Below are 20,115 nucleotides of genomic sequence, written 5' to 3' on the forward strand. Positions count from 1 at the left end.
TACCTAATACTCAATTAATTAAATTTATGGACCGGATAAATCTTATTTTCCTACGCTAATTATAAATTGTTCACTTGCCGCACAAATTCATTGAATTTGTATTGGAGTATTGTCATACTATGCCAATGTACGAGAGAGAGTTAGTTTAGGATGACACAATTTTAAAAATCCGTACCTTGCTTATTTAAATGTGAATAACGTACAATACACTTGAAGAATATGTTATTGAATTGCATGAATTTAACTTTGAAATTATGAATAAACTAACAGATGATAATCTGCCAGCAACATTCTCACAATACATACCTTATTTTTACATTCACTAGCTTCAAAAAGAGAAAAAAAAAATCTAATATGAATTTTTTCATAAAGAAAAGATGCAAATAAATAAATAAATAAATAAAAATGACTAGCCTCTACTTCTATACAAAGCATGTTAATTAATAAATTATCCCCTTTGATTTAATTTAAGTAATTAATTAAGACCACCAAATAAATTAAAAGATTCATGGACATAGAGTAGAGGCAAACTATTCTGTAAAATTTTTAAAAATGGGGGGAAAATATGTTGCATGTATTAGTGAATGAAAGGCTTGCAAGTGCTCACCACCTTCCTTATGCTACCAAGAAGCCATGAACTCTTAGCATTCGACACGGTGCCATCGTTTCCGGCCAACAACCTATACTTGTCCTTCCTTGTGAAGTTGGTGCATTCAAACCCTAATGTAGCGGCCAATATACGTTGCACGTAATTTGCCACGTCATGAGGGCTTTTACCGGCTGAGCAAGTAGCCTCGGCGGGTAGTTGGTTCAAGAAGGTCACCTCATAGATAGGTCTAGGGTTCATGAAAAAGAAAAATGGGTCCAAACCCTTCCAACCACGGGCCGTGGTTGCGTGGAAGAACCCGACCCTATAGTTCATAGCAACGGGGACAATATTATCGGTTAATTCAGCAAATAAGGCGCTAAACCTTAATAGAAAAGGTTCCCTACATGTAGTACCCTCAGGACAAACGACTAAGTCCCCTCTTCCTAGCTCTTTTTTAATTCTTTCGGCATCCACGTGGCGATCACGGGTTAATCGAATGGTTGGAATTGGTGAAAGTATTTCGGACACCCTTGAAATAGAATATGTAACGGCTGGGATCCTCCTGCCTAAGACGTAGGAAAGTATTACGGGGTCCATTAGGGTTCGGTGGGTGCACACGTAGAGGACACCACCGGATGAGGCCGGTGGCTTGCCCTTCACTATGACGCCGCCACCAAAGACAGCTGTCACGTAGGGTACTAGCCAGAACGGGAGGATTAGGCCAAATGACATTCGGATGACTGCTAGGACTACACCAATAGGGAGCCATAGGAGGATGAGGAGCGCGATGAAGGGTGTTGGCCGCTTTACTAGGCGCCCGTCGTGGAAGATCACTGGAAGTGGACGGTTGAGATCACGGTGGCCATTGAGAAGCTTGTCTGTTGTGTTGAATGGTGGGTGGCATTGTTCCTGAAATAAGGGTGTAGCAAACATTAATCATCAATTGTTTACGTGTGTCAAATTAGGATTACATGCCATAATTTTATATCTAGGGTATACAAAGAAGTTACATGCAAAATTTATGTGATAAGATGTACAAGTAAAGTACATAGTATATTTACCTCGCAAAGTGAAAAGAATGTGTTGCTGTCATTTATACTTGACCCTCCAAGCCCCAAAGAAGGTGTCTCATCACCAAATAACTTAGCAACCCGACCTGAATCAGACCCAACATCACGAACAAACCCCATTGCATATCCAAACCGGTTCACAACCAACTCACTCCCAATAACTTCATCGGCCTTCAAATGATCCTTAAGAAACCTCTCCACCATAACCCTAGGAGTTTTAGTCACCACAACTTTTTTATCATATTGACTAAAAACCCTCCAAGCATCAATATCAACATCATCCATATAAAACTTGGGTAGAACCGCCCGTGCCACGGACTCAATATCAGAAAGCCGAACCCCTACTACCGCGACAAAAGTAGTAAGCTTAAATCCAGCATCCTTCATGCCCACCAAGTCAAGAAAACGAATAATAGGCCATAGAAGGAGAAGTAAGGTGAATCGAATAAGACCCGAGGCCTCGAATGCAATAAGCATGAAGTATGAATACGGGTCCGGATCCTTCACAAGTGTTCCTTCTAACTCCGCTACTACTGACTCCATAGATGGTATAATCTTCATAACTGTCGTTACAACTCAAAAACTTCTAGGAAAATTAAATTTTCTTACACAAAAAATTGGGATATTTTTAGTGATGAATTATAGTTTGTTGTAGAAAATAAAGAGTTTGAAGGGTTTATAATGAAGTGTGAAAGTAAGGAAATATTTGTTCTTTAAAAGATAAGCAGTTTATCAGTTTACAACTACCTTAGGTTGATATTTTCCTCTGCATGCCTCCCCTGCTTTTTATATATTGTTCTTCACATCCCTTTTTTTTTTTCCTTTTTTTTCAATTTATATAAAAAATTATAAAAATGTAATGTTTCTTAGGTAAGATTTTGGGAGCCAATAAATGAAAGAGAGTATGTCACGTTAACATAGTATACAGATATTGATTACTTAACTCCAACAACCAAAGTTTAATTAAATCTAGATTAACGCGATTTAATTATTTTAAGTCCACGTGGCTGCTAAAGTGTATGTATAATTAGGTCACTAACTCGCATATACATACACACAGTTAATATACATACTAAGTGCACAATATTTGACTAGTCTAAAGTCTAAACTAGTAAACTGTATAATCTTCACTAATTGTTGACATGTAATATGTATAAAGTAGTTGGTATATTAATTTGTAAGAAGGATCCTACTAGCTAGCATTTGAACGAATACTTTTTACAACTTAGTCGGCCTAATTTAATTATATTTGTCAATGATCTCAATGCTTTAGAGTATGGGAGAGGTTGGCAAATCTCTAAGATTGTACATTGTGAAATTAAAATAGATAGTAAGGCTCGAACTTTTCACCCTAACTTTTACCGCCTTAATGTATTACCTCCAATCCAAGCATGTCCTAACTTGTTTAGTTGTACTCGTGGAATAATCTAGAATTTTTGTTGTTTGCATGATTTAATAATTTCCTACAACTCTGTCACAAATTGATGTGTACGCGTGTATATAGTTCAGGTGAGTGTTTAACCAATTATGATGAGATTATTTTAACATATATAATGGATGAGAAGTGCAAGTAATCAATTATTGAATGACACCTGTAATAATGTTCTAATTTGTGAAGGTATCTGTCTGCGTTGAAATTTTGTTGGGCATATATGATCTGCCTATACATACCAGCATAAGGCCGCAAATGTCAATTTTTCAATGTTGTCTATGAAGAAGACTAATGGATTTAATAAGAAGAGGGGTTAGTGTAATACGTAATCATCAATAACAACTCAACATCAGCTCATAAGAGCTGAGTTAGGGCAATACTTTTGTCTTACACGGTTACACACTTACACCCAAGAGTATTGAAAATAATGGTATGTACTTCTCCACTATAATTAGTATGTAACGTGGTGACGGATAAAAAACTGTCGATCCCATACATGTGAGTGAAGGTGTTGTCTCATATTAAAAGACTACAAATGTAAAGAGAAATATTGAGATGTGATCCCACAATGAAAAAAAGAGAAAGTCGTGATGACCACTTTATAAGGCTAAGGGGCTACTCCCCTCATTGTCATATGGTTTTGATTTGGAACCTCCTTAGTCATATGAAGTGGACACTTGTAAATTTCGTTTGAACCTAGCTCGCATATGAAATTGTTATACATGTCTTTCTTTATAGAGTGAATGCTGTGATCAGGTTTGAAAATGGTAGAAGGTTGGTCTGGTCAGCTGGTCTACACTAATTGTCTTTTACTCAACCAGAAGTATATCACTACTAGTATTGGAATACTATCAAGATTGTGCCTTAGCTTGAACGGGAAAAAAAATGTATCTAACGTATTGTATTTTGACGATTGAGCATTGATGATATGAAATTACTTCTTAAGGATTTATGCTCATGTTTGGAACAACTTTAAGATTATTTATTCTCGCTAATGCTCGATCTCAATGGTTTTTTATTTTTACTTGTTTATTATGGTTTGTTTGAGATCTAAGACAAATACATAACATATGGTTTGTTCCTTAATCAGTCGTGAATTCATGATTATGAGTTTATATAATTATATATAATATTTCAATAATAATACTAAAACCCTCATAAGTCATAATCAATTTTTATAGTAATGTTACTCTACTTTCATGCATGGAGGTTTTTTTTATTAATTTTTTATTGCTACAAATGTATGTATGACAGTTATTACGGAATATGAAATTAAGGCAGCGGGAGACCGGGAGTAATGTCTATTTGAAAGTACACTCAAATTTTGTTAGTGACAGATTTTCATGTGCTGGTAGCTCCAAAAATGATGACTTTTAGTCATTTTTTTTGTTAAAGATGAAATGACTTAGTCAATTCAATTTGGCAAAGCAATTGGGAGCAAATAGGGTTTAGTTAATTCATCTAGCTCGGTCATTATAATTAAAATTAGCCTCAAAAAGTATATAAAATGTTTGGGTCCAATTTAGTCCAATTGGGCCTGGTCACTGAATGATCCAATTAAAAGCCCAAGGTTAAGGTTCAACTCTCCAAATGTGCTAAAGTCAAAAATCAACATCCTCAAAGCCATGTCAAGGTCAGTCAACGGCCCAATCAGCTTGGCCCAGCCCAACTGACTTCCGGGCCCAATCCGCCTCCTTCATTAGCCAAGGTATAAAAGCCAACAATTTGGTCAATTCTTGGTAAGACAATAAAGCCTCAAGCAACTAAACTCTTGCACAGCTTTCTCTCTCTAATATACTGACTTAAGCATCGGAGGGGCCTTCCTCGGCGTCCCCCCCGAGGCTAGTTTACGTGTATTTGTTGTGCAGGAAACCCTCGGCTCCTGCGTCGTTCGGACCGAGACCAAGTTCCCTCAAGATAAAAGGATCTTCCGAGATTCGATTGTTTTCATCCGAAACAATTTGGCGCCGTCTGTGGGGAACGCTACTAAATTTCGCGTCAGTCATCAAACACTCCGGCAGTCGCCATGACTAAGAGTGGAAAGAGTTCCAAGAAGGCTAAGAAGGGAGGAGGCCGGATTACGGTGAGGGAACGCCAGCCGGTTTATCCCTCCCCGGAGCAAGCCTCTTCCGAATCGGAGGCCCCCATTTCTCCGGAAAGGGAAGCCTCAAGAGGTCCTAGCCTCCAGGAGGAGAACACCTCGCACCACACTCGGCAGCCGGGGCCATCCCCGAGACCGAGTGGCTCAGGTGCGAGGAACTCCCCGCCGCGCCATAGCGTGCAATCCAGGTCACATCCGCGGGAGACTCCTCCCTCCGGACCCTCCACCGAGGAAGTGGCCAGAGCAGTGGCCATCTGCATGGAGTTCCTTAAAGCTCAAGGGGCTCCAATCCAGATGCCTGATGATCACCAGCCGAGAAACCTGAAAAGGAGGATCGGTCAGGATGATGGTGGACAAGTTCCACCACATAGAGAGCTCGGCCAGAGGTGGCGAGGGGACACCCGAAACTCCAGTAAGGAGAGGAGGAGGAACCCTCAACCCTCTGACCACTCCGAAGCTCAGAATTCCATGGGGCCCTCCAAGGACCCGGAATTCGCCCGCCAAAGCGTTCACGAACGCTTGGGTTCGAGGGAGGTGAGTGTGCATAGCCGCCTCACCTTCCCAGAGGATACCGGACCCCACCCAACCTTGTCTCAGCCGGGGACGAAAACCACTTCCACCTCTGAGAGAGGAGGGAGCGAGGTCCCTGAGGCCGGGTACAAGGGGAAGGCGGTCATGGTTCCATCGAACTCGCCCTTCCAGAAGTGGATTCTGGAAGAGCATGTGCCAACGGTCAAAATCCCGGCACATATTACTTACGATGGTACCTCAGATCCTAAGGATCACATTGCCTCTTACGAGGGGCACATGTATCTGAACCCGAGGTCTGAGGCTAGCTGGTGTAAATACTTTCCTACGACCCTCAAAGGTGTTGCCCAATCCTGGATCACCAAAGGGCTCAAGGAAGGCTCCATAACCGGTTGGAACGACCTCTCCAACAAGTTCAAGAGCAAATTCTCTACGGCCAACCGCCGAGAGAAGACCACTGCAGAGCTAATGAGTCTGCAGCAGGCGGAGGACGAGAGCCTCCGCGACTATCTGACTCGCTTCAGCAACGAGTCATCCGGAATCACAAGCCTGGATCAAGGCCTGGCCGTGTTCGCGCTACGGAACGGCCTCCAAGCTGGAAAGTTCCTGGACTTCATGGTCATGCATCCCCCGCAGACCCTGGAGGAAGCCTTGGAAGCATCGGATAGGTTCATCCGAGCCGAGGAGTGGAACAGATCCAGGTCTCAGTCTCGTCCGAGAATTGAGAAGCCGAAAGGGCAGCAGCCCGAAGTCTCGGCGCAGAGGAAAGGGAAGGCTAAGGCCTCAGAACCGTCCTCTGCTGCCGAGCCGAAGAAGGAAAGACACTTTCCCTACACGGGAAGGTACGATTCATACACTCCACTCTCCCTTCCCCGTGCTAAGATTTTCAGCACGACGAAGGACGAGGGGAGATTCAAAAAACCTCGTCCGTTGCCTCCCTGGCATCAGACGAGGGGAAAGGACCAGTGGTGCGAGTTCCATGACTCACCCGGACATCGCACCGAGGACTGCGTCCAGCTGAAGGACCAGATTGAGGATCTGGTCCGCAAGGGGTACCTGAGCCAATACCTCGCGGACAGGCGCGAGGAGAAAAAAGCTGAAAAAGATTCTCGGCAGGACCTCAACTTCGCTCGGAAGAAGGATAAGGGACCTCAGGGCAAGGAGTCCCTCGACATCCTAGTTATTTCCGGGGGAATCTCGCGAGGCACAGCCAAACGCCAACTGAGGGGTCTAACCCATCAGATTCATCAGGCTGAGCTTCGGCAGTCCCAGTCACCGGCGCCGAACATCCTGTTCACAGCCGAAGACTGTGAGGGGGTGGTATACCCCCACGATGACCCACTAGTAATCATTCTGGGCATCGCCAACCGCAACGTCTGGCGGACCCTCGTCGACGGCGGTAGCGGGGCGAACATCCTCTTCCGAGGAGCGTTCGACCAGCTGAGGATGGGAGCCGAGCACCTGGCCCCCGCACCCTACCCGGTGTCTGGATTCAACGGCTCTTCATCGTATCCTGACGGGAAGATTACACTTCCTGTCACCATCGGCGAAGGCCGAGCAGCTAGGAATATCATGGCCGAATTTTTGGTCGTAGATGCTCCATCTGCATACAACGTGATCATGGGGAGACCCCTCATTCACGGCATTCAAGGAGTCGTCTCCACGTATCATCAAATCATGATATACGTTTCAGACGAGGGACGCTCCGAGAAAATAAAGGGCAGTCAAAAAGAAGCCCGCCGATGCAATCACCTCAAGCCATCCACGTCTCGCCGAGGCGACCGTGGCGATGGGGAGGAAAAGCACCGGGACCGAAACGCCAAAAAGCCGAGAGGCTCAGACGTTTCGGCTAATGAAGCCCCAGACAACGAGAAATCTGATGGGGGCCAAAAGGCTGACTCCGCCTCAGAGCCGAACGACTCTGATGGCCAGCCGCGGTCAGGAAAGTCTGCTAATATTGATAGCAGGCCGGAATTCGAGGAATCCAACTCTAAGAGCATGGAGACGGATGACCTGACCGAGTCAATAGAACTGACCGTAGGAGATCCGAACAGATGTGTTAGCATCGGGTCGTCACTGGAGCCAAACACCCGTGCGGCACTCGTCCAACTCCTACGGGCCAGTGGAGACGTGTTCGCCTTCTCAGCCGCAGAAATGCCCGGGATTGATCCGGACTTCGTCTCCCATAGGCTTAATGTCGACCCCTCCAGTCGACCCATTAAGCAGAAAAAGCGGAACTACTCCGCCGAAAAGAACCAGAACATCGCAGCTGAGGTCGATAAGCTCCTAGATGCTGGGTTCATTGAACCCTGTCAGTATCCGGAGTGGCTGGCCAATGTTGTAATGGTTCAGAAGGCAAATGGTAACTGGAGGATGTGCGTTGACTTCACGGACCTGAATAGGGCATGTCCCAAGGACTCCTATCCGCTGCCGAGGATCGACCAACTGGTCGACTCGACAAGCGGGCATGCTCTGCTCAGTTTCATGGACGCATTCTCGGGATACCATCAGATCTTCATGCACCCCGAGGACCGAGCTAAAACAGCGTTCATAACAAGTTCCGGGTTGTACAATTACAGAATGATGCCCTTCGGATTGAAAAATGCGGGGGCAACATATCAGAGGTTGGTTGATCAGGTTTTCGCCGAGCAAAAAGGCCGAAACATGGAGGTTTATGTTGACGACTCAATCGTCAAAAGCATAAAAGAAAAAGATCATGTCACGGACCTAGCCGAAACCTTCGCCACCCTCAGAAAATACAAAATGAAGCTGAATCCGAAGAAATGTGTCTTCGGCGTGAAGTCAGGCAAGTTCCTCGGCTTCATGGTCAGCAAGAGGGGGATTGATGCAAACCCCGCCAAAGTACAAGCTACTTTAGACCTCCCCGAGCCGAAGACAAAAAGGGATATTCAGCGTCTAGCCGGGAGAATGGCTGCCTTGTCCAGGTTCATCTCACGAGCCTCAGACAAAGGGCTCCCTTTCTTCAAGGCGCTGAAGCTCCAAAATTCAAAAGGCATTGAATGGGGAGACGAACAAAAGTCAGCCTTTCAGCAGCTCCGTGAACACCTGGCTCAACTCCCAACACTGGCAAGGCCAGTCGTAGGAGACATCCTATACTTATACGTGGCGGTCAGTCCAGCCACGGTAAGCGCGGTGCTGCTAAGGGAAGAAGAAAAAGTTCAACAGCCGATCTATTTCGTCAGCCACACCCTGACGGATGCCGAGACGCGCTACCCATTGTTAGAAAAAGTGGCTTATGCAGTGGTGGTGGCTGCTCGGAAGTTGCGACCCTATTTTGATTCTCATCAAATAGCGGTTCTAACTGATCAGCCGTTAGAGAAAGTCCTCGGCAAGGTTGAAAAATCCGGTAGACTAGCAAAGTGGGCTTTCGAGCTCACCGAGTTCAGTATCGGTTATCAGCCGAGAACAGCCATCAAGGCGCAAGCCTTGGCAGACTTCTTGGCCGAGTGCTCCTATCAGGAGACTCTGGATGCAAGGAGGAAAATCTGGACCGTCTTCACGGATGGGTCCTCCACCGTGAACGGTTCGGGGGCAGGGGTCGTCATTACCTCTCCCGAAGGCAAAACCTTCGAGTATGCACTAAAATTTTCATTCAAAGCCTCTAACAACGAGGCCGAATATGAAGCAGCCATTGCTGGCTTAGACCTGTGCATATCGTTGGAAGCCGAGCATGTCTACCTCAAGACAGATTCTCAGCTGGTCGCCAATCAGATCCGGGGGGAGTATGAGGCTAAAGAGCCTTCAATGGCAGCTTACCTCACAAGGATCAAATCGACAATTGCGAAGCTGAGATCTTTCGAAGTAGAGCTGATCCCAAGGGGTCAAAATGCTCAAGCGGACGCACTCTCCAAACTTGCAAGCTCAACTCTGACTGAGTTAAGCCGTTCTGTCTATGTGGAGGTGCGCCGAGAAAAGAGTGTAGCCGAAGCAATATCAATCTGCTGCGCTGCACTCGAGCCGAGCTGGATGGATGACATCCTGGCTTATAAACTCAGGGACGAGCTCCCCGAGGATAGGAATTCGGCCTCCAAGATAAAGCGGATCAGTTCACGATTCCTCGTCTTCGGCGGCCAACTCCTCAGAAAATCCTTCTCCGCTCCATTATTGAAATGCGTGGGTCCAGCGGATGCCGACTATATTCTCCGAGAGATTCACCTCGGCATCTGCGGAAACCACATAGGAGGGAGAACCTTAGCCCACAAAGCTCTCAGGGCAGGGTATTTTTGGCCTACAATGATCTCGGATGCAAAGAACATGGTCAGAAAATGCGAGAAATGCCAAAAATTTGCACCGGTAATCCATCGGCCATGCCTAGATCTCCAGCCAATTCTTAATCCTCTTCCATTTGCACAATGGGGGTTGGATATTCTGGGACCCTTTCCCGAGGCCCCATACAAAAGAAAGTGGCTGATAGTCGGAATCGACTATTTCAGCAAATGGATCGAAGCGGAAGCTGCTTCAAGCATATCTGAGCAAACTGTCAGACAGTTCATCTGGCAGAACATAATAACTCGGTTCGGCATCCCAAAAGTTTTTGTGTTCGACCACGGCAGACAGTTTGACAACCTGCCCTTGCGCCGATACACTGATCAATTCGGGATAAAATTGGCTTACTCCGCGGTTTGCCACCCTCAGAGTAATGGCCAAGCCGAAGCCGCAAATAAACAGATCCTTAACGCTCTCAGAAAAAGAGTAGAGGATCAAAAGTCCAAGTGGGTAGAGGAACTTCCGGGAACCCTCTGGTCACTCCGGACAACCGAGAAGGAGGCAACGGGGCATTCACCTTTTCAGCTGGTGTATGGATCCGAAGCAGTGCTTCCAGTGGAAGTGGGCTCAGAAAGCCTACGAGTGAATCTCTTCTCAGCCGAGGAAAATGAGCAGCTCATGAAAGAGTCCCTCGACTTCCTTGACGAGATTAGAGATCTAGCCCGAGAAAGGATGGCTGCACACAAGCTCAGAATGAGCAAGTCCTACAACCGAAGAGTCTATCAACGACCTCTCAGAGTTGGGGATTTAGTTTTGAGGAATGCTGCAGCTGTTCAAAAAAGTCGCATTCATGGCAAACTCTCAGCATCTTGGGAGGGACCTTATGAAATTTATCAAGAGCTTCAGCCCGGTACCTTCAGACTCAAACAAATGGATGGCACCGAGCTGAAAAACCATTGGAATGCCGATGTGCTCAAAAAATACTATGTGTAAATCCTTCGGATAGTACAATCTATGTAAGTACACTGATTTTGTTTATAAAAAGGCCATCGGGCCAGTATTCATTCAGATTGCGTGTATTCTTTAAGTCTTTATGCTTTCTACGGTTTTTCAAAAATTCAAGGTTTCATTCGGCGCTGTCCGGGGTATTGCATAATGATGCCTTGTACCTCGGCAAGCCGTAAAACCTGCCAAAAAGAGATACAAGCCCGAAGTATTGCATAGTGATGCCTTGTACTTCGGAGAATCTGTTCCTTTGGGCAAAAAGGCCATAGACTTATCCGAAACATAGCCTAAAAAATAGGAACTGATAAAGCCCCGAAGTATTGCATAGTGATGCCTTGTACTTCGGATGAATCAGTTCCGGGTGGTAGTTGCAACTCTGAAGTATTGCATGATGATGCCTCGTACTTCAGATAAACTGCTGCCCCGGCATAGTGTTTCGGATAGTTGTTCCCTTGGATGAATTGAAGAAAGTGTCACAAGAGTACCATCTCTAGAGTGAAAACTCTCAGGTGGGAAATCAGTACTTTAAAAACAGATGTAGAAAATAAAGCAAAGTGTTCAAAGATCCTCGGCTTAGCCGAGAAAAATTATCAGCCATTCCAGAATTCAGAAGACCTCATCTTCAGATTTCTGGGGGGCAGAGGGAAATAGAGAAATGGCACAACTGATCTAATACCCTTCAGCTCAGCCGAAGTTTGATACTTATGTCAGTTTTTTCACAAGTTGAAAACATCCGAGTACAAACGGCAAAAAGAAGTCTCAGCAGAAATGATTCTCGCTAGCCGAAGTTCTGCACTTAGCAAATATTTGAAAGATCATTCAAAGAAAGCAGTAAAGTGCGAAGACTGGTAAAGCGAAGAGAAAAAAAAAATACACAAGAAAGCTGAGAAAGTGAACTTCTTTGAAATAAAAATGTTGAATTACAAAAATAGTCGGCAGCCGCCCACAAGCGGAAAGTAACAGCTGCCGAAATACGTACAGGCAAAATAAAAATATAATAAGCTGTTGTACGATAAGGCAAGCTGAAGCAAAAAAAAAACAAAAGGCAAAAATTCAGAAAGCGGCAAGTCTAAAGTTGAGCGCATGATGAACCGCAAGATTCTGAAGACGACTGCCCGAGTTCCTATGCTTCAGCCTGAGGATCAGACTGATCAGCTTCATTGGGCCCAATGGTGGTCTCAGCTCCAGCAGCAGAAGAAGCAGGCTTTGCACTTTGCCGAGCCTCCCTTTCCCTCTGCTCAGCCTCCAACTCCATCCTCTCAGCTTCTTCCTCGGCTTCCTCAGCCTTAAGGATTTCAGCTTCGATTGGAGTGGCATACTTCATGTGAGGGTCTTCGGGATCTTGGACCCATTCAGCACATTTGGACCAGTCCAGCTTCGGCTCAGCATGAAGGCAGACCCTTCGGCACACTCTGAACCCGTTTCTAAAACCCATTTCATACTCTTCTTGGGTATAGATACGGACTTTGAGTAGAGCCTCAGCATCGGCCAACTTCTTCTTCGTCTCCTCCAAGTCTTCCTCGGATCTCTTCAGCTCATCGACGAGCTTGGAGGAGGAGCCTTTCAGCTCGGTAAACTCTTGCTGAACCTGGGAAGCCTCGGCCTGAACTTGGACCATTTCTTCCTTCTTGGCAGTGAGCTGATCCTCAGCCTCTTGTAGCTTAGCTCTTTGAGCTTCAGCAGCAGCAGCAGCCCTTGAGAGTTGGACATCCCTAGCTTGGAGCATCTCTTCAGCAGCCATTCTGCTGGCTTCAAGAGATTCTAGCTGATGCTGCACTTCAGCCTGTGCAGCAGCTCCTTCTTGGATTCGGCTCTCGATAGCAGCCTTGAACTGGGAGATGTCCACCCCCAGGTGCTCTTGGAGGAATTTTTCCCCTTCCATCAGTGGGGGAAAAACTTCCTTCTCCATAGCGTCACAGAAGGTCTGGAGGGCTTCAGCAGCCTTTTTCTCGTACTCCTCAGCCTTCTGCTGCTTCTCTTCAGCTGCTGCCTGCTTCAGCTTAGCAAGCTTTAGCTCTTCCTCGGCTACCCTTTGATCGTGCTCGGCAGCGTCCACCCTATCTTGTAGGGAATCTATCAGCTCTACAGTGAGAGTCTGATTGTGCACGAACTGAAAATAGGGGCACAAGTTAAAAAAGTAAAAAATAATAGCTGAAAGGTTGAGTTCAGAAAGAAATCAAGGCAAGGAGAATTACCTGCATCATCAGCAGTTGGTTGGACCTGGCAGGGTCAGGAACTGATCTGCTGGATTCGCCCATCCCAGCAGTGGCCTTCAGCGACCAAATCCTTGCCCTATCTACTTCGGACAGGCCAGCAAAATCGCCGAAGTAGGCTGCAGCACCTTCTCGGTTCTGACCCCATATGAGGTCCCAGATGTGGTCTGGGACTGGAATTCGGGGGGCCGAGAAACCCATTTCTCCAGACTGCAGCGTCTGGAAGGAAGGGAAGGATGACGATGGAGCCTCTTTAGCTTTGGGTGGCTCAACGTCCTCCTCCTTCTCAGAAGAGTCAATTATTGTGACCTCTTCTTCTTCAGGTGTGAGGACGAAGGCCCCAACCTCTCTGGCAATGTCCGCCGTGAAACCCTCAGCACTGGGCATCACGGCGTCTCCATCCTTGTCCTCGGCGGCACTCTCTCGAGCTTCTTCCAGAACCTCTCCCTTAGGTTTGGGAGTTCTCTGATCCACCTCCATCTCGGGGGGTGGCGGAGAGGCCCTTGGGGGTGATTGAGGCGGTGGCCGGGGAACCCTCGGCGATCCATTGCCTTCCTCGGGTTCCCTTATTTCAACGCCGATGGTCATCGGCCTCCGCTGAAAGTCATGCGGGCCGATGATGGCCATTCTTCGGCGCCTCTTCTGAAGCGGCTGCTCGTCCATACCCGAGTCTGAAGACTCTTCTTGTACTTGGTCTTCGGGACGAACAGGGGCTTTCCCTTCCCTGTGTCTGCTGCTCTCTTCAGACTGTAAAGGGCAGGCAGGGGGAAGAATGTGAGTAAAAAAAAAAAAAAAGAAGAAAGACAAAGTTAAGTCTAAAGGCTCACCGAGGTCTTCAGCAAAGCCTCGTCTTCTTCAGCTGCCCTAGCCGCAGCTTCTTCAGCAACTCTGGAGGACCCTTCTCCACCTTCACAAGCTTCAATAACCCGTGCAACCTCTTCGGCTGTACGGGCAGCTTCAGCTTCTTCTTCCAGCAGCTGAAACAAGGGATCTCTCTTCTTCCACCAAGGCTTCTGCCTCTGATACAGAGCAACAGCCTCAATTTGGAAGTGGGAAGAGTCTAGGTGAACCTCTCGGCGCCTTGGTTCAGTGATAGGGGGAGCCCGATCAGTTACGACTCGTTCTCGGTTGACGCCAAGGCGAGCGTAATCAATGCCGACGTTGGTCTCGTCCCGTTCTGAAAAAGAAAAGGGGAGAAGTCAATTCAGTTAGTTCGGCACATCACAAGAAAGCAAAATGAAAGAAGAAAAGAGATAATTAAAAGGCCTCGGCCCCAGCCGAAGAAGATTACCATCCCTAAACTTTCGGCTGAGGCCGACAGCTGCCAGCATATTCTCTTGGAAAACATAGTGCGTATCGGGGAGCCAAGTCTCCGGGATATGCTGCATTCGGCCGCTGCCTCCCCGGTTCGGCAGCTTGCCGAAGATGTTCTGCTGATTAAGGTTCGGGTCTGGCCCGCTATCTTCGGGAGGACCTAAACTTCCCATATCAGGATCCGGCTCGGCAAGATACCGGGGAGCGCTGAAAACGTAAGGGTGGCTCGGCTCCGTGGGTGCCCTAACCCAAATCCATTGACCTCTCCAGTCCTTGTCTGAAGAGTCGTTCGGCCACATGGTTAGGAACGGGGGCCGAGACTCAATCCGATACCACCCAGAGCCATGGCATCCGTGCCCACTTTGAATGTTTGGCACTAGCCGATGGAGCCTTTTGAAGCAATGCAGGTTCGGCACGTACCTGAAGAATTTGCAGACCCATAAGTACGTCATTACCCTTCGGATGCTGGTGGGGGTCAGCTGGCACAGGGAAATGTTGTAATGGATCAGCAAGTCTCGGACGAATACGTCCAAAGGGAACCTCAGCCCGTACTGGAGTTGTCTTGTGTACACCCCCACATACCCCGGGGGTGGACGGTGGATTCTATCGGAGGCCGTGGGCATTCGGCACCAATACCCATCGGCTTCAAGGATGCCGTAATGCAACTCAATTTGCTCGGCAAACCGGTACTGATCAGCATTCTCCACCCACCATGAGTAGGGGCGGTTCTTTATCATGGCCGAAGCTACTTCGGCATCCTCCCACTCTGAAAACCCTGGGAGGATATCCCAAAGGACAGCGGGAACTTCATCATCCCGTCCTGAAGCGCTCACCCCCTCAGCCCTCTGAGGAGGAGCCGAAGAAATGGGAGTCGCCCTAACCCCTTCAGCAGGGTCAGACTCTGTCCTTCGTCCATTCCAGGTCCCAATCCTGTCCCTGGGATCGGGGATTAGCCTTGCTCTTCTTGGAGCACGGGCTCTACCTCTAACTCCCCTCACCATTGACGAATTTCGAAGGAAAAAGTCGAAAAAGGGGAAAGAGTGCAAAGTCGAAGAAAAATGAAATAAAATCAAAGGAATTTACCTTGATCTGAAGCAAAAGTCGCCGATTTACGAATTGGTAGTGACAAGTCTCAGCTTCTAAGCTTAATGCTCGGGGAATTTGCGAAGTTTTGATGCGGGCTCTTGAGCGTTCTTGAGAATTCTGGGTTTGTGTTGATGAATGAGTGGGGAGAGAAGACGCGCCTCTATTTATATCTCCAGAAATGGGAATTCAAGGAGTCTGCGTTTCAATTTCTCTCAAGCACCCCACTAAGTAACCGTTAAACACACGACCTTGCAGTTAAATCGCCCACTACCCGTCCAACTTCCGCAATTATCTACATTAACTGTTGTTATCTCATTAATCATGGGTTAATTACGGTTTAAATTCACATTTTTGGATTAACAAATCATTCACTTCCCTCCTTTTCTGATTAAATCAAACCCGACCTGTCATCCTTCCAAATCGGGTCTGGGGGGCAAGTTGTTTGGGTCCAATTTAGTCCAATTGGGCCTGGTCACTGAATGATCCAATTAAAAGCCCAAGGTTAAGGTTCAACTCTCCAAATGTGCTAAAGTCAAAAATCAACATCCTCAAAGCCATGTCAAGGTCAGTCAACGGCCCAATCAGCTTGGCCCAGCCCAACTGACTTCCGGGCCCAATCCGCCTCCTTCATTAGCCAAGGTATAAAAGCCAACAATTTGGTCAATTCTTGGTAAGACAATAAAGCCTCAAGCAACTAAACTCTTGCACAGCTTTCTCTCTCTAATATACTGACTTAAGCATCGGAGGGGCCTTCCTCGGCGTCCCCCCCGAGGCTAGTTTACGTGTATTTGTTGTGCAGGAAACCCTCGGCTCCTGCGTCGTTCGGACCGAGACCAAGTTCCCTCAAGATAAAAGGATCTTCCGAGATTCGATTGTTTTCATCCGAAACATAAAATATACATATTTCCTTTTCAATGGTTAATAACTTGTAAACCTTACTAAAATCTTTCAATTATCTAAATATAACAATGACAACTTTTAAATAACTTGAATACATGAAAAATATAACGACTTTGATAAAGCCGTTAAGTTACTTAATCACCACTTTTCTAAAGTAATGATTGGAGCCTTCAAGTAAAGATGAAAAATTGAGTATAACAAATAGATAATCAAAGGCTACTTTTAATTTCTTAAATCATACTTTAACCAAATCTGATTAAGCTAAAGATTTCTTGTTTGTGGAAATTATTTAATTAATGGTTGTTTTGTTTCTTCATGTCGGTCTCTTTACCTCTAGCATGTGAGCTTGTAGTATATCAAGTACATTATACATACATATGCGACCTAGAATAGTACTAATAATGCAATGCATTTTTGGCATCCTAAATAATAATGCCTTTCATTAGGCTCTGTATAATAATAATAATCAAAACAATCAAATATGTTATTATTAACCGTCGATAATGATGATATGATGATCAATATATACGTACGTGAATATGTTAATTTTGCAAAAATAATTACTACTTGTATTGATCATGTGTAAATCGATTGTTGTAAATTTCATATATAGTTGACAAGTCATTCAAATTTCCACCGATTTTTAGAAACTTCACGTTTTCATCTTCTACTGTGCTCCCAAGTTTTCTTTCAAGAAAAAGAAAATAATACTAATAATATACAAAGTACAGTATCAAATAGTATCACTCAATAATCATTCTGTTTCTACTAAAAAAAAAAATCAAATATCACATGCATTTCATACACAAAAATAAAACCGACAATTAGACATTAAATTGAAAATTTAGGTTAGAAAATATTCATTGATTGGCTAAAGTGGCCTAAGTGGGTGTCAGTGAAATTTCATTACAACCTTCATCGGCTGCAAATTGGCTGTCAACTAGAGAAAATTTGACATGCAAATAAGTAGGTTGGAAAAACAAATAATGCACTTTTTCAGTTAAAACAGATAAAAAAAAGGCTAATAAAGTTTTGTTCAACCCTTCATTAAAGCAATTTATCTGCCGTGATTTTGTATCAATTTAATTATAGTTCAAAATTTCTTTAAAATAGTTAGGTACGGTCGTTAGGAGTTTTGTACGTACAATTTTCAACTAATATCTTCAATATTTTGACTTGATTGGATAAAAAACAGGATTTCTATAAAGTCAACGTTGAAAGGTATAAAAAATGGTTGTATAAGATATTTTTTGCATTTGTGTATTCAATGTTTTCGAAGATTGATGAGTAATTAATGATCTCAGCTCATCTGCAAAATATTGGTATGGCATGCACACAATACACATCATATGATATGTCACATGGGCACAAAATTACAATATCATATACTCCGTATCTTTTATTCATTTTTTAAAAAAAAAACGAGTTATACCAAATAATATTAATTTGGTATAATAGTAAGAATCGTATAAGATGTGGTTTATGTGGAATCCTAATTAAAGACAACCTAAGATGAAAATGTTCTTACTCTTCCCCTCACTCCCAAGTCCCAACGAGTCTTACTCGCTAACAGCTGTCTTTGGATTTTGTGTTGTACGATGTTAATAAAAGTATGTAAATATATGTTCTAAGTCGATTGATTAATGATGAAAATGTCACCACCGAACATGATTGATTAGTGTAGCGATTAGACTATGAGGATGAGATATAAAATTGAATAAATAGCGAATACAGGGATCTTTTACCAAAATGGCTAATTTGACAAAAATATTTACCAAAACGGCTAATTCTAAAATTTAATTTCCAAACTGGCTAAATTTATTAATTTGAAAGGATATTATTATTTTTTATATTCATTTGAACCGATTCGGTTCACTTTATGTTTTTTTTTATTTAAAAAGAATTATTTTTTTTATTTAAATTTTAGTTTTATTTAAATTCTAATGTCATAGTTTAAAATATCTCATTAATTTGAACAATAACAATCAACATAATATACATGTTGCAATTCTCAATTTTTAAAAAAGTTACACAAAATAAACAACCACTCAAAATATCCATATTAGCCGACATTAACAAATAAAGAGTATACAATTAATAGACTTGAAAAAGATGAACAATGCTTTAAAATCCCTTATCGTCGTATAAATTTGCGGTAGTCTTGATAGAACAATAATACTACTTGAAATTCCAAATTTTTGTGATTGATATGATCAAGATGAAAAATTAGGAAATTTATTATTATTTTTTATTATTTCTGCGAGTCTGCAACTGCTTACGTTCTTCATAGTTTTGTATATTGCTTAAATTTTCCAACTTAAAAAAATCTTTAAAAAAAACCAAAAAAGAAAATTAAAAAAAAAATGAACAAAACCGGTTAAAAGGAAATAAGAAATAGATAAATTCCTTCCAAGTTTTGTATATTGCTTAAATTTTCCAACTTAAAATTTTTTTTAAGGAAATAAAAATAAAATCAAAAAAAGAAAATAAAAAAAAAAGAAAGAAAGTGAACAAAATCGGTTCAAAGGAAATAAGAAATAGATAAATTCTTCCAAGTTAAAACTAAATAAATTAGCTAGTTTGAGAATTAAATTTAATAATTAGCCGTTTTGATAAATACTTTTGTCAAATTAGCTGTTTTGGTAAAAGATCCCGAATACTGATTGTTAACGATCCCAAGAAAATCTATGTATTCTTATACATTATAATAAATAGCTAACACATTGTTAGTGATCCAAGTAAATTAATGAATCTTATGCCTTATAAATAGTTAAAATATTGTTAGTAATCCAAGCGAATCTATGTATATTGTTAGTCATCAACGAGCAAGATTGGTAACCTTTTAATCCCAACTTCCCAAGTGTACCATACTCTCAAAACATCTTTAAGTTAGATTGTTACTCCGTATAATTTAGAAAGATGTTTGTCAACTCCTTAATTTACCTAGTCATTTATCCAAAAAAACCTATCCTCAAACTTACTCAAATATATATCGAATGTAAAGACAAGGACATTGGGCTTAACTACATATTGGAGAAATTTGGTTGGTGGGAAGAAATCAACTTTATTATACTGAACGCCCATGACACAGCCCAGAGGCCTCGAATTACCAGCACATAATTCAGGCCCAGTTCTATACAAGCCCAAACTATGTCACCACTTTCTAGTTTCTATTCCTTGAAAATCAGGTTAAAGAAACAAGAAAAATTCAAGGGGTTTTTTTTTTTTTTTCTTCTTTAAATAAATTAATGAAAACATTGGGCAGATAATCTACAACACGTCAACACTAACATAAAATTTCATTTTGTTTATCAGTACAAATACTATATGTTACGGCTCCATTGATATGGAAATTTTTAAATCATAATTGTAAATTATTCATGTGAAAATTTTATTAATTTTTATTTTTATTTATTTTTTTAATTTTTTGTGAAATGAGTCATAAGTGCAATACAAATTACAAATGAAAAATGGAGAAATTAGAACTTGTGACCTATCCGAAATAAGATCATCATTTTAAACACTAGGCCAAAACCTCACTGATAACTACTAAACATATCAGTAGTGACCTTTAATTTTTGTTGTATGGAAGATAGATATGCTATTGTTAAACGACCAAATTAATTAAAAAAATAGCCTGACAATTAAAG

At 43.3% G+C, this 20,115-nt stretch overlaps 1 protein-coding gene across 1 annotated transcript; it reads right to left on the minus strand.

Annotated features, from left to right (window-relative positions):
* Positions 1 to 210: 210 nt before the first annotated feature.
* On the minus strand, positions 211 to 2,500 carry LOC110733316 (glycerol-3-phosphate acyltransferase 5-like). The gene is made up of 2 exons (XM_021913337.1): positions 1,651 to 2,500; positions 211 to 1,498 (listed from the first exon to the last, which is right to left on the minus strand). The coding sequence occupies exons 1-2, from the start codon at positions 2,218 to 2,220 to the stop codon at positions 578 to 580; spliced, it is 1,491 nt and encodes a 496-aa protein (XP_021769029.1). The 5' UTR covers positions 2,221 to 2,500; the 3' UTR covers positions 211 to 577.
* Positions 2,501 to 20,115: the final 17,615 nt, after the last annotated feature.

The sequence above is a fragment of the Chenopodium quinoa genome, unplaced genomic scaffold, assembly GCF_001683475.1.
Source record: "Chenopodium quinoa cultivar QQ74 unplaced genomic scaffold, ASM168347v1, whole genome shotgun sequence".
In the NCBI taxonomy this organism is placed as follows: domain Eukaryota; kingdom Viridiplantae; phylum Streptophyta; class Magnoliopsida; order Caryophyllales; family Amaranthaceae; genus Chenopodium; species Chenopodium quinoa.